This window comes from Octopus sinensis, linkage group LG2, assembly GCF_006345805.1.
Source record: "Octopus sinensis linkage group LG2, ASM634580v1, whole genome shotgun sequence".
NCBI lineage: Eukaryota > Metazoa > Mollusca > Cephalopoda > Octopoda > Octopodidae > Octopus > Octopus sinensis.
In genome coordinates, this window is record NC_042998.1 from 197,280,127 (window position 1) to 197,295,384 (window position 15,258).

The 15,258-nt window shown below is 40.4% G+C and overlaps 1 protein-coding gene across 1 annotated transcript in view; it reads left to right on the forward strand.

The window, feature by feature from the left end:
* Window positions 1-15,258, forward strand: part of LOC118762224 (trichohyalin-like) — a 236,536-nt gene that overhangs the window by 205,106 nt on the left and 16,172 nt on the right. The window contains exons 25-26 of the mRNA XM_036500774.1: window positions 8,774-10,110; window positions 11,357-11,402. Of these exons, the coding sequence (XP_036356667.1) occupies window positions 8,774-10,110; window positions 11,357-11,402 (1,383 nt within the window). The remainder of the gene's footprint in view (window positions 1-8,773; window positions 10,111-11,356; window positions 11,403-15,258) is intronic.

A 15,258-nucleotide genomic window follows, 5' to 3' on the forward strand; every position in this document is an offset into this window, starting at 1 on the left:
CTTTACATGTTGTATGGAGGAAAGTGTAGAACGAGAGTGAGTATGCTGTGTGAGATAATCATAACATTGTATGGAGATAAGTAGAGGATTCAGGATATGCCATATATGGTGTAGTGATTCCTCGTCTCTGTGCTGTAGGGACATCATGTCGGTCAGTTTGAAGCCACTACCTGGCTCTTGCGTACCTTTGGCAGAGTTTGTTCTTTTGTAAGCATTTGATTTTGAAGATTGGACGTTATCAAAGAAGCTTGAGAGGCGGTTGGATTGAACTTACACTCACCTCCTTATGAGAGCTCAAAATCTCTCGTGGAAGCGCCATCCAACCAAAATGCAAATATATGGGAAACTACCACCTGTATCATCTCTTGTGAAAGGTAGAAGAGTCCAGTTTGCTGGACATTGTTGTAGAGCTGAAAACGAGGTAATTTCTACTCTTCTCCTCTGGAAGCCATCTACTCGCAATACCAGAGGGCGCACACTCTCCTACCCTGATGTAATCTCCAGGGATACAGGCATCCAGCAACAGGACCTCCGTAATGCTATGATGGACCGTGAAGTCTGGCGTAACATAGTAAATTCCATTGTCTCGACCACGGTCGAACAATGATGATGATGAAGCATTTGATCCAGACCTGGTTAGTGGGTTGTCATGAGCTTCAAATGCAATGCTACTCTCCACTTTTTCTTTAAATGCCAAAAACTAGAAGCAAAATCTCTCGCCAATTTTCTCTTTTACTCTTTTACTTGTTTCAGTCATTTGACTGCGGCCATGCTGGAGCACCGCCTTTAGTCGACCAAATCGACCCCGAGACTTATTCTTTGTAAGCCCAGTACTTATTCTATCGGTCTCTTTTTGCCGAACCGCTAAGTAATGGGGACGTAAACACACCAGCATCAATCAATGCTAGGGGGACAAACACAGACACACAAACACACACACACACATATATATATACATATATACGACAGGCTTCTTTCAGTTTCCGTCTACGAAATCCACTCACAAGGCATTGGTCAGCCCAGGGCTATAGCAGAAGACACTTGCCCAAGGTGCCACGCAGTGGGACTGAACCCGGAGCCATGTGGTTGGTTAGCAAGCTACTTACCACACAGCCACTCCTGCGCCTACTGTGAATGATTGTCCAAAGTATATTGTATGGGGTGGAGTATATTAGTGAGAGAATGTCATGTGCTATAGAGAAAACATGTATGAGATGTTGTGTAGAAGTTATGGCATATGGTAGTCCAAGTATATTCTATGGTGGGGGTCGTATAGACGTCAGAATGTGTTGTCTGATATTTGTCTTTACATGTTGTATGGAGGAAAGTGTAGAACGAGGGTGAGTATGCTGTGTGAGATAATCATAACATTGTATGGAGATAAGTAGAGGATTCAGGATATGCCATACATGGTGTAGTGATTCCTCGTCTTTGTGCAGCAGGAACATCATGTGGGGCAGTTTGAAGCCACTACCTGGCTTTTGCGTACCTTTAGCAGAGTTTGTTCTTTTGTAAGCATTTGATTTTGAAGATTGGACGTTATCAAAGAAGCTTGAGAGGCAGTTGAATGGAACCTACACTCGCCTCCTTATGAGAGCTCAAAATCTCTCGTGGAAGCGCCATCCAACCAAAATGCAAATATATGGGAAACTACCACCTGTATCATCTCTTGTGAAAGGTAGGAGAGTCCAGTTTGCTGGACATTGTTGTAGAGCTGAAAACGAGGTAATTTCTACTCTTCTCCTCTGGAAGCCATCTACTCGCAATACCAGAGGGCGCACACTCTCCTACCCTGATGTAATCTCCAGGGATACAAGCATCCAGCAACAGGACCTCCGTAATGCTATGATGGACCGTGAAGTCTGGCGTAACATAGTAAATTCCATTGTCTCGACCACGGTCGAACAATGATGATGATGAAGCATTTGATCCAGACCTGGTTAGTGGGTTGTCATGAGCTTCAAATGCAATGCTACTCTCCACTTTTTCTTTAAATGCCAAAAACTAGAAGCAAAATCTCTCGCCAATTTTCTCTTTTACTCCTATATCTGTGGATCCCACTAATAATCTTTTACTTACATGCAGACTACATATGCTGTTCCTCATAATCTCCCAACCCATATCTCCAACCCATCTCAGATGTCCAGGCTCCACTCTCTATTCTAACTTCACCCTGAAAGGTGATGTTTGCACTTACACAGACTTCACTCTCCTTGTCACATAACCTTCCCACTGCAATAATGCCTCCCAACTTCTCCGAGTCACAGTCTCACTTCCCCACTCCCCCTCTATGCCCTCTATCATGCTCCTAACTGCTCAAAATAAAAGTATTTCTTTGACCATATCTTCTCCTACGTTGAAGACATATTTTACTTTACTCCTCCTGAAAGGGATCAAACTTGGTGACTTCAATATTCTCAATTCCTTGAAGCTCTCTCACCCTTCTCACAATACCACCGCTGCCGAAACTAAGCTTTTAACAATGCTTAGCTCTCTTCATCAACTTGTCTCACCCCCTACATACATCCCAGATCGATATTCAGTCATCTCAGATGCCCTTGATTTTTTCCTTCCTTCTAAATTTAATCTATATTCAACTACTGTCTCCCCCTATCAAATCTACTGCCTCATTGCAACTAAAATCCTTTGGGCTGAACACCTTTGGGTGTAGGTGTAAAAATTTGGTGCTTGTGTGAAAATTATCATGCTAGGAGGCACTGCATCAGTTCCTGGCTGTTACGTCTAGAGTATAGACATGTAGTGTGCTCATCAGATTTTCGTTTTCACACAAGATTACCAACGCATCAGGCAAAGATATTGCATCAAATTTTGCCAAAAGGTTGAACAAGTTCAAACCATCCAGAAGATTCAGCAGGCCTTTGGCGATGATGGCATGGGCAAAACTGAGATCAAGGAGTGGTACAACTGCTTCAAACATAGCCACACCTCAATGGAAAGCAAGGCACACTCAGGTAGGATATCCACAAGCTAAAATGAGGAGCCATTTGAGAAGGTTCAGTGAATCGTCATGGAAGACCATCATGTAACAATCCATTTTAACCGAGGATTTTTGCATGTGGATAGTGTTGGAGAAATTTGTCCCCAAGATGCTGGTGGAGCAGCAGAAACAACTCCACCTGGAACTCACTCAGGACATGCTGGACTGAGTAAACTATGAGCCAGACTTTAGAAACATAATCTCTGGTGATGAGACTTGGGCTTATGGTTTCTGTTCGATGCATTTAGTCATCTTGTATAGAAAGAAAAATCCAATGAACATGTGCTACACATTTACACTTTAGGCATAACAGCCAGGAACTGACGTGGCCTAATGGCACGGAAATTTTCATGCATGTGTGGGAAGGTTGGTATCACTTCCTACCTGAATGATTTTTTTCCCAAATGGTATTAGTTTTAGAAGGGAAAAAATAAAGATAGACATAATAAAAAAAAAAACCCCATTCAAATTGAGATTGACTGTGACCAAAGAAGGTTCCAGTTTTCACAGAGAATTTTGAAGTTGGGCTGTATTGGTTATTGGGAACTGTGGTTATAATCCTGATTCCAACATTGCAAATGACCAGAATGGAATGTGACCTGTGAACCACCATAATGATGAAGTAAGGGCTTGATCAATCATTAAGTAGAATGTGACTACAAAAACTAGGGCTTGGTTAATGAAATAACAACTAATTAATCAATGAATATATGAGGGGTGGCTGAAAAGTTAATAGGTTGACCAAGATACTCTCATGGAATGTAACCAAACTAGGTTTATTTTTCAACGTGGCCCCTTTTTGCGGTCCACACACTTCTTCCATCAGTGTTGTAGTGCTTAGTTCCCTCTGGTGAAAAAGCTTTTGTCCTTATTACTCAAAAAAGTCATCAACAACAGATAGGACATAATCATCACTGTGATAGGCGCAGAAGTGGCCGTGTGGTGAGTAGCTTGCTAAGCAACCACATGGTTCCGGGTTCAGTCTCACTGCGTGGCACCTTGGGCAAGTGTCTTCTACTATAGCCCCGGGCCGACCAATGCCTTGTGAGTGGATTTGGTAGATGGAAACTGAAAGAAGCCTGTCGTATATATGTGTATGTGTTTGTGTGTCTGTGTTTGTCTCCCAAGCATTGCTTGACAACCGATGCTGGTGTGTTTACGTCCCCGTCACCTAGCGGTTCGGCAAAAAGAGACCGATAGAATAAGTACTGGGCTTCCAAAGAATAAGTCCCGGGGTCATTTGCTCGACTAAAAGGTGGTGCTCCAGCATGGCCGCAGACAAATGACTGAAACAAGTAAAAGAGTAGGGAGTATACCGGTTCCGAGCCAGGTGTTGTTTCATGCTGAGGGAACAAACAGGGCCAAATCAGGAGTTTAGGAACGGTGATCAACCAATTCAAAGCCACAGTCATGCAGTCAGAGAAAAAAACAGAAAGAAGCACTATGTGACCATAAAACTGCTCTAATTCTTTAATTTTGTTGCATTAAAAAAAAAAAATTCTCTGGTTCTAATGTTAATCAAGGTAGTATTGTCTTATTTTACGAGTATTTGTGCTTTCTTTTTTGTAAAACTTTAATAATATAACTGTTGTTGGTGCTGTGATGGTTATTTTTTCTCTTTAGTATCTCCAGTAAGCTTTACGCTAATAAGTAGCTCACAGATCCAGAAACCAGTTTACTCAGTATTATGCTAGAAGAAGCATAACTGCAACACTAATATCTTGTGTGATGTCCAGTATAAAAATGAGGGTATGTGTGGTGTATACTTACACGACTGATATGTTGTGTGGTGTACGGTATGTAAATTAGAAAAGGTATGCGGCATACGATGAAAAAGATGTCTTATTTTGTAGTTTGGATTAAAAATTTGTATAAGGTCGGGTGCTGTGTGATGCTCTAAACATTTAGTATTGAATACAAGATGGCAATCAAGATTATCTTGGATCAAAAGTGATAATCCCTGAAAGTAATACCTGTAATTAAGCAGGCGTTAGTAAAAACCTCTTGCAAAAGAAATGAAGCATACAGAAGAAAAAGTCACAGGTGTGTTTAATATATGATTTACATACTTCTTATTACAATGGAATGTATACAGCTTATATATACTCTTACTCTCTTTACTCTTTTACTTGTTTCAGTCATTCGACTGTGGCCATGCTGGAGCACCGCCTATAGTCGAGCAAATCGACCCCTGGACTTATTCTTTGTAAGCCCAGTACTTATTCTATTGGTCTCTTTGGCCGAACCACTAAGTGACGGGGATGTAAACACACCAGCATCGGTTCTCAAGCAATGCCTGGGGGACAAACACAGACACACAAACACATACACACACATACATATATATATATATATATATATATATATATACATACATACATATATACGACAGGCTTCTTTCAGTTTCTGTCTACCAAATCCACTCACAAGGCATTGGTCGGCCCGGGGCTATAGCAGAAGACACTTGCCCAAGATGCCACGCAGTGGGACTGAACCCGGAACCATGTGGTTGGTTAGCAAGCTACTTACCACACAGCCACTCCTATAAGTTTTATATATAATTTTGTATAATTTTCAATGATTAGAAATGTCTCAGCTTTATATTGCAATCATATCTATAGTGAAAACACAAAGTAGAGAAAATTATTGATAGATTAGAGACACAGCAGTAGAATCAGCACCAAAGCTCTTAACAGAAGAAAATCTGGTTGTTGTTGTGTAGCCCTTAGGCTAGCTCTAATCAGGTTGTCCTATAGCATGCAGGTAATTTACTGATTCATGATCCACAGATCTATAACTTCCGTTATACCATGTCTCTTCCTAGATGAAGACTCTGACATACTATGATGAATAAAATGGTATGCAATGTGATAGTTTGGATCTTAAATAATAATAATGAAATTATTTGTCAGCCTCACCTGGCCCCCATGCCGGTGGCACGTAAAAGCACCATCCGTTCGTGGCCGTTTGCCAGCTCCGTCTGGCTCCTGTGCGGGTGGCATGTAAAAAGCATCCACTACACTCACGGAGTGGTTGGCGTTAGGAAGGGCATCCAGCCGTAGAAACACTGCCAGATCAGACTGGGCCTGATGCAGCCTTCTGGCTTCACAGACCCCAGTTGAACTGTCCAACCCATGCTAGCATGGAAAACGGATGCTAACTGATGATGATGATGATGATGAGTGTTCAGGTGCACCACAACTTGTCAAAAGTGTATATAAAGTATATGCAGTAATGTACAAATGTCTGGGAAGTGAACAATGTATGAGTCAGATACATGCTTGTGTTTGTATGGAGGGGAGAGAAAATCAGGTGTAGTGTCGGCGAATCTCAGGAAGCATGGAAGTTTTGAAGGATGCAGTGCTCCGACAACTAACAACTGATACTGGCAGTTTGTTCCATGCTTCAGCAACTCTTAGCGTGAAAAAATGTTTCCGAAAGTCATGGAAGGAGCTGTGCTGTTTTCTGACATTGTAAACTTATCCACGGTATGTGCAGTTCTATCCCTTGTCCACTGCATACACCCATAGATTCAGGTAGCGACCACAGCGGAGGTGAACAAGGTGGATCTAGAACACGACAATTGTTGTTCCTCTGCATGTGGCATGTTTGGGGTTGAGGAATAATTCATGAGCATTTTTTTTTCATATTTATTTTAAACAAAAGAACAAATTAATCAATAATATATTCTCCATTGTTGTTTGTGACTTCCTCCCATCATTCAATAAGTTCTTCGATGCCTCAGCAATAGAAATCTTCCGCTCTTGACTCAAAGAATCCATCCAACCAAGCTCTCAATTCCATGTCATTACTGAATGATGCACCATGCAAAGCGTTCGAAAGCAGTGGAAAAAGATGAAAATCTGATGGTGCCAAGTCTGGAGAGTATGGAGGACAAAGCAGCACTTCCCATTCGAGTTCTTGAATTATGACTTTGGTCATATTGGTGATGTGAAGACAGGTGTTGTCGTTTTGCAGAAGAATGCCATTTCACCTTTTGCTGAATTACTTCACTGAGTCGGTGCAGTTCTTGAACGTAGAGCTTTGCATTGCATCTTTGGTTGCACTCAAGTAGTTCATGATGAATAAGGCGGCGAGCTGGCAGAATCGTTAGCACGCCGGGCGAAATGCGTAGCCGTATTTTGTCCGTCTTTACGTTCTGAGTTCAATTCCGCCGAGGTCGACTTTGCCTTTCATTCTTTCGGGGTCGATTAAATAAGTACCAGTTACGCACTGGGTTCGCTATATTCGACTTAATCCGTTTGTCTGTACTTGTTTGTCCTCTCTGTGTTTAGCCCCTTGTGGGTAGTAAAGAAATAAGTTCATAATGAATCATGCCTCCCCAGTCCCACTATACACACAACATGGTCTTTTGAGGATGAAGGTCTTGTTTTGCTTGCAAAGTTACTTGTTTGTCGGGGCTGAGCCATTCTTTTCGCTGATTCATTTTGATGAAAAGGCACCGTTTTTCATTGCCAGTGACAATGCGGTGAAGAAAACGCTGTTTGTGACCATGTGTCGAGTGATGTTGAGCAAGCAAACTGGTGACAGTGGCCCCCATGCGCCAAGTTTCTGAACCTTGCCCATTGAGTGAAGGTGGTTCACCACAGTGTTTTTCATCCCAATCCATCTGCTCTGCCGATTCTCTGATCATTTGACATGGATTTTTGTGAAGAAGTTGAATCAATTAATCCTCATCGAACTCAATTGGTTGACCGGTGTGTGATCTGTCCTCGAAGCATGGAAACCAATGGTAGGTGAGCTAGCAGAAACGTTAGCACGCCGGGCGAAATGCTTAACAGTATTTCGTCTGCTGCTACGTTGTGAGTTCAAATTCCGCCGAGGTCGACTTTACCTTTCATCCTTTCGGGGTCGATAAATTAAGTACCAGTTACGCACTGGGGTCGATGTAATCGACTTAATACCTATGTCTGTCCTTGTTTGTCCCCTCTATGTTTAGCCCCTTGTGGGTAATAAAGAAATAGGTACTTTGAGGCATTGGTCCTCCTCTATACACAGCACAAATCTCTTGAGCCTTAACACCTCCAAGCAAAAAGTAAATGGTGTTGAAAGTGCTCTGTTCTGTTCATTTGGCATTCTGTTTTAATGATCTGAAAATACACAAAAAACAATAAAATTAAAAAGTCAAAACACTTTCTTGTAGAGCAAAAAATTCTCTTTTAAATAACTTAAAACAATTTGCCAATGCATTTTATTTCTTTGTGGATTTTTAAATTTGAAAAAAAAAATTATTCCTCAACCCCCTAACATCCTAACATAATTCTAAGGGCCATTAATGCTACTGGTATTTCTGTATGTATTTGATTTTTTAAAAAAAATGTCTATATTTTTCATGGCTAGCAGAAGGAACTCTGGTGTCTGAAGTTACAACAGCAAACTGTTAACTTTCACTTTCATTATTAATATTTTCATTCATTGTGCACAAACTCTGATTATGTATAAAGTGATTTTGTATGTTGTTCATAATTTATTGAGGTATGCTACAGAAAAACTGGGAGTCCAAGTAGGCTTGACATAGTTCATGAGGGATCTAAAGTATTGTTTGATACCAGTAGTGTTGTTTCATTTTGTTGACCAAATATTGTACATACGATTGATCTAAGTATAATCATGTGTTTTGCTTTCTCCACGATGTTTTCTATGCATCACAACTGGTTTTATATTAACAATGTCCCACATTATCAACTGTTTACATTAACAATGGTTTATATGACAAATAGTTTACACTTGTATAAACTTTGATTTACATTGCAGAAGAAGAGGAACTGGAGAGTTTGATGACGACAGAAAAACGGGTTCCTGGTAAGGCAAGTGTTGATCTAGAACCCTTGGAAGAGATTGCTGAAGTTTTATCGAAAAGTGAAATGGAATTACGTAACCTTATTAAAAGAAGAGGCAGTAGAAGGGAAGTCAAGACGACGATTGAAAAAAGTCGTAAAATGATCTCTGACCTCATGACAAAGGACAAAAAGAAAGAAGCAGCACTTGTAGATGCTAAGTGGGCAAAAGAAACAGAACGGATAATTCCAGCTTCAGAAGAAAGAGCAATGGCATGTGAAAGGTATAAACTGTGGTCTGAACATAGAGAGAATCCTGTGTTTGAATCATTGGAGCCATCAATACCTGCTCTGGCTAATGTTAGAATAACTATGCTATCTGATAAACTATCTGAAAAAGAGGAAGAATTTAAACCAAGCTTTCCAAAGAAAATATATGAAACACAAATAAGAAAAGTGCCAACGGGTTCCATGATGCCAACCACATTAAAAGAGAAATTCGTACCAATTTCAGAAGAGAAATATTATTCAGAGAAAGAATGGCAACAGCTAATTAATGAGAAACGAGGACAATTGTTAAAGAAACAATTAGATATGGAATGGAAGAAAGAAAAGAGGGAAATGAGAATAGATGACCAGATCAAAGAAGTGCCTAGAGAAGAGGAAATTGAAGAGGAAAAAGCATTAGCATTAGAATTAGAAGAGCTAACAGAAGGATTAGCATTGGAGCCTGGAGCTGAATTTACAAAGAAGGATAAAGTTTCAAAGAGACATCGAAAGAAAATTTCTGATGATGAGGTAGAAAAGAAAAAAAAGACGCGTTCATCCGAGGAATATTTTGTGAAACCTCTGACCTCCGAAGAAAAGTTAGCTGCTAGTGAGGCAGAGATAGTGGACGAGTCAGTGAGCTCACTAAAAGCACTATTGCCATCTGCAATGTCACCATATCTACTTGACTATCAGCAATTCAGTAGAGTTCAGCATGAAATGAAACACAAGAAAGCAATGGAAAGATTAAAATATATAGAAGATGTCCAGTTAGCGCCGATGAGTGATGAGCTGTACAGAGTGACATGGGAAAAGTCATTTAGTAGCATTAAAGAACCCAAAGATAAAATGAAATTACCTAGGATCAAGTATTTGGTAAAAGCGTCTCCCAAAAGATCTTTTACGTCTGTAAGAAGAGAGTCCTTTACATTGTATGGAAAAGAACTATATCCGCCAATTGATGATGAGACGATGTTTAATCCTCAAAGGGAGACCCGGTTGTTGATAGAACGAGAGAAGATTTTTTCCAAAAAAATAAAGAAGCCTGTAAGTATAGCATTAATAATAATAATAATAAATGCCCTGATGCAGTACCAGGCAGTGGCTCTCATGGCTTCTGATCTTAACTGATTGGAAGTGTTATCATGTACATTGTTTTGTCTTGGTATAAAAGATGGCCTACAGCAAATATTCTGCTCAATACCAACATCCTTAAACAACCCTTACTCAGGGACCTTTTGAGCAGGATGGGTTACTCGACCAGAAGAAAATTCTAACTGGGCCCCACCTGCAAGGTCATGTGTTGTTTATCTTGATATGAGATCACTATGTCGCGCACATATGGTTGTGATGCATGTACCTGGTGTACCCTTATCAGACAGGAAATCATGATGGGTATACTGGGCTTAGTATGCTTGTTACCCAGTGTCACTTTAATGGCATGCACTGCTCTCTCACTCAATAATGATAATAATAATAATAATAATAACAATAATAATAATTTTAATAGAGGCAGCACAAGACCTGAAATTTTGAAGAAGTGGGATAGTTGATTATATTGACCCTAGTACTCAACTGACATTTATTGACCCTGAAAGGATGAAAGGCAAAGTCAACCTTGGTGGAATTTGAACTTGGAATCTAATGAGCCAGAAGAAATACTGCTTAGCATTTTGCATGAAGCACTAATAATTCTACTAGTTTACCACCTTATTAATAATAAGATTGGTAGATGGAAACTGAAGATGCTCATCGTGTGTGTGTGTGTTTGTGTGTGTGTGTGTGTGTTTGTATGAATGGGTTTGTATCCTATCTCAACTTGACATGTCTTCACTGTTTGTAAAGAAAATCCTCATTATTCCTACAGATGGCGCCATCTGCTCGTGGTCCACTGTGAAAGCTTGTTTGAGTTTCTTGACCTGTTGACCTCGCTTTGTATTCAAAAGGCTAATCCAGTCGGTGCATTTGTTTCAACTTCTGTGGAACCACACCCACTATATAGCCATTGTTATGCCAAACACTGAACTACAACACTACAACTACACTACCACCAACATCACCATACTACAACAACTACCACCACAATACTGCAACAACTACCACTATACTAGAATAAACATCATTACACTACAACAACTACCATTATACTGCAACCACCACAACCACTATGCTACAAAACCATCACCATCACCATTACACTACAGCCTCAACCACTGCAAGATATTGCACCAGAATCACCACCTTCACTACAATCCTTATTGCTGTATTGCAATCCATCTTGTTTCTATTGCAGTTATCAGAGATCACGAAGAAGTATAAAGGCACATTTGAAGAAACAAGTAATTAGAGATTTTAATTTATATCATCACCATCATCATCATTGATAATGAGAGTAACTGTAAAAACTTTAGTTTATGTATTCTTTAACCCTTTCGTTACTGTATTTATTTTGAGATGCTCTGTGTTTCTCTCAATTACTTTAAAGATAAAGAATTTAGTAAAATAACTTGGTTATCATTAAGTTAGTGTTAGGAACATTAATTGTGACTAAGGTTTGGTGGAATATTTTAATTCAAAACTTATGAAAACAAGACATTTGTATTACAGAGCCAGAGCTGGTTTCAGCCGGGTTGGTAATGAAAGGGTTAAACATGTGTGAATCTCTCTAGCTATTATTATAGTGTTATATTTTCATCTAGTAACATCACATGTTCATACCATCATCACCTACCTCTGTTATTACTATTATCTACTTCCATGCATACCTGTACGACCATCACCCACCTGTATTCTAGCTACCATCCACAACTATTGCTTGTCCATCCACCCTCTCATGACCTCTGTGACTTTTGTACTTGAGTGAAATTTCAAGTAAAGCACAGCTGAGGGGGACAGTTTAGAGGTCAATGATTTTTACCAAAGGACACAATGTAGAGGATATAAGTTTGTGTGAGTCAATGCAGTGCAATGACCAAAAACGGTCTACACGGTCACTTTGCATGCAAAATATAGCAATCGAATCATTTCTGTAAAATAGACTAAAATTAAAGCAAAAACCTGAATATCAGATAATGTACTCTTAGAATTACAAAACACGTTGGGGTGGTCACAGATGGAATGTCTTTGGCCATGTATCTGCCAGATCAAGGTTAAAAGATGCATGAAATCATATCTCATACATCTAACATTTGGTCTTGTCATCTCCTGCCCTGAGATGCAAAAATGTATGGAATGGCACAAATAGTAGAATGCCTGATTTGAAGGCATCCCTTATATTAAAAGTCCAGACCCTATTGCTCTTAACTTTCGCCTTGCTAAGGTCCATCAAATACATCATGCCAGTGATTTGTTGGTATTGAGAAAATTAACTATATTACAAAGTAGAATAATATAACAATGAAATTATTGTATACAGTGCTCAGGTGCACCACAACATGTCAAAAGTGCATATAAAGCATATGCAGTAATTTACAAATGTCTGGGAAGTGAACAATGTATGAGTCAGATACATGTTTGCGTGTGTATGGAGGGGAGAAAATCAGGTGTAGTGTTGGTGAATCTCAGGAAGCATGGAAGTTTTGAAGGATGCAGTGCTCGGACAACTAACAACTGATGCCGGTAGTTTGTTTCATGCTTCAGCAACTCTTAGCGTGAAAAAATGTTTCCGAAAGTCATGGGAGCTGTGCTGTTTTCTGACTTTGTAAACATGTCCACAGGTGTTAGACAGGTGGAGTTTGAAAAGGTGCTCAGAGTTATTGTTAGTAAGATGGTTAATAATTTTATGAGCGTCTGCCAAGTCAGCTGCCAGACGTCGGAGTTTCAATGTATCCATGCCCAGGGAAGTAAGGTGTTCAGAATATGGCAAATGCCTGATGGAGGGTATTCTCTTGGTTGCATGTCGCTGAACAGTTTCCAGACGATTAATATCCTGGGCAAGATAGGGGTTCCAGACTGGTGATGCAAATTCCAGGTGAGGTCGTACTTGGCTCAAGCCAGTGAGACTAGTGAGGTGTCACACATAATACACATGGCAGATGTTGTTTATTTAGCCTAATAATTAACTCCACTTCATATATTTGCTTCAACATTTAGACGTACAACTGTCTTGCTGTAGTTTAGAAGGTTTATGGCATTAGATATTTTAAGTATCAATCAGGAATGATTGATGGTGAGCCAATTTTTGCCTGCTGATATCAGCATAAAATTCCAAGCAGTTTATTCAGTTTTAGGATTTTGTTTCAGATATTCATTGCTGAATGAAGATAGCTTCTATCCAAAGTTTTGGCATGAGTTAACATCTTGTATGCCTAAATAAAAAGTTAGCAATATATACATGGTGCATTCTAGAAGTTTTGAAACTTTTTCAGGAAAGACATTTTAATTACAAAGAAATACAAAATTCTCATCTCCTTCAAAGTAGAATCCTCTGACTTAATTTACCAGCGTCACCTTACTGGCACTTGTGCCGGTGTGCAGGTGGCACATAAAAAAAACACCATTTGGGCATGGCAGTTGCCAGTACCACCTGACTGGCCCTTGTGCTGGTGGCACATAAAAACACCCACTACACTCTCAGAGTGGTTGGCATTAGGAAGGGTATCCAGCTGTAGAAACTCTGCCAGATCAAGATTGGAGCCTGGTGCAGCCATCTGGTTCGCCAGTCTTCAGTCAAATCATCCAACCCATGCTAGCATGGAAAGCGGACGTTAAGCGATGATGATGTGGTCCTCCAGTCACTTTGTGAAGGTCTCCAGAGTTAAAATGCCCAGGGCCCCTATCACAGCCTCCTTCATCCTTTCAATATTTTCAAATTGACCCCCCTTGAGGTTCTCCTTCAGCTTGAAGAACAATCAAAAGTCATAGGGAGCAAGGTCTAGACTGTCAGTGGGGTGAGGAACAATTTTGACGCCCATCTGTGTCAAGTAGTTGGTTACCAAGGTGGAATTGTGGACTAGTCTATTGTCCTGTTGCATGTGACACTGAGTCAAGTGGAAGAGCTCTGGGCCTTTTGCTATGAAATCTCTTCCTAATTCCCTCAAAACCTCTTCAAAGTACTGTTTGTTAATCATCTGGTCAGAGGAAACCCAGTGAATGTAGATGTGCCCTTCTTCTCAAAAAAGATCATCATGAGCTTTTCAGTGGACTTGCTTTGCCTGGCCTTCTTAGGTAAAGGGGAGCCAGGGTGCTTCCATTGGGCGCTCTGTCTCTTGGTCTCAATCATGACAGTTACTCCAGCTTTTATCACAGGTCACCAGAGACTCAAGTCCTCTTGGAATAGAGGTAAAGATCCCAATCATCTCTCCCTGCTGTCACCAACATGTCTTTCCTTCAGTTCTTCACTGAGAATTCTGGGAATGAGAACAAACTTTGTACAAGTTTTGTGCACGTTCACATCTTCATGAATGATTCTGAGTACAGCATCAGCACCAACTTCAAACTTTATACTTATTGTCTTTATAGGCACAGGACAGTCTTCATTCAGAAAACTGAATTTTCTCAACTGGCCGATGCCAGTGCCACCTCGACTGGCTTCCGTGCCGGTGGCACATAAAATGCACCAATCCGATTGTGGCTGTTGCCAGCCTCGCTTGGCACCTGTGCAAGTGGCACGTAAAAAGCACCCACTGCACTCACGGAGTGGTTGGCGTTAGGAAGGGCATCCAGCTGTAGAAACACTGCCAGATCAGACTGGAGCCTGGTGCAGCCTCCTGGCTTCCCAGATCCCCGGTAGAAGCGTTCAACCCATGCTAGCACGGAAAACGGACGTTAAACGATGATGATGAGCTCTGATGTTTCGATGTCCCTCCCCTCTACTGCACCAGCGAAAAACAGATGCTTGGCTCACACAAGTTCATCAATAAACAATATGGAACATTCCATAAGTTTTAGTTGTGTTTTTGCCCAATTTGACAAGAGATTTTATTGCATAGTCCTCTTCCAAATTGTGTTCATATCCTGACTACATTCTACAAACTAGTCAGCTGCGACAAACAGTGTTTTGCAGAGAGTGTTCAAAGTTCTGTTACAGCCGTTTCCTTCAATCTGGAATAAAAGTTAGCAGGTCAGCTTATTAGATATATAATAATAATGTACTAAAATTAGATATATAATAATAATGCAGTACAAAGTTTTGTCAGTGAACAGGTCGCAGTCTCAAAGCGACAAAAATATTTTTCACGCTAAGAGTTGCTGAAG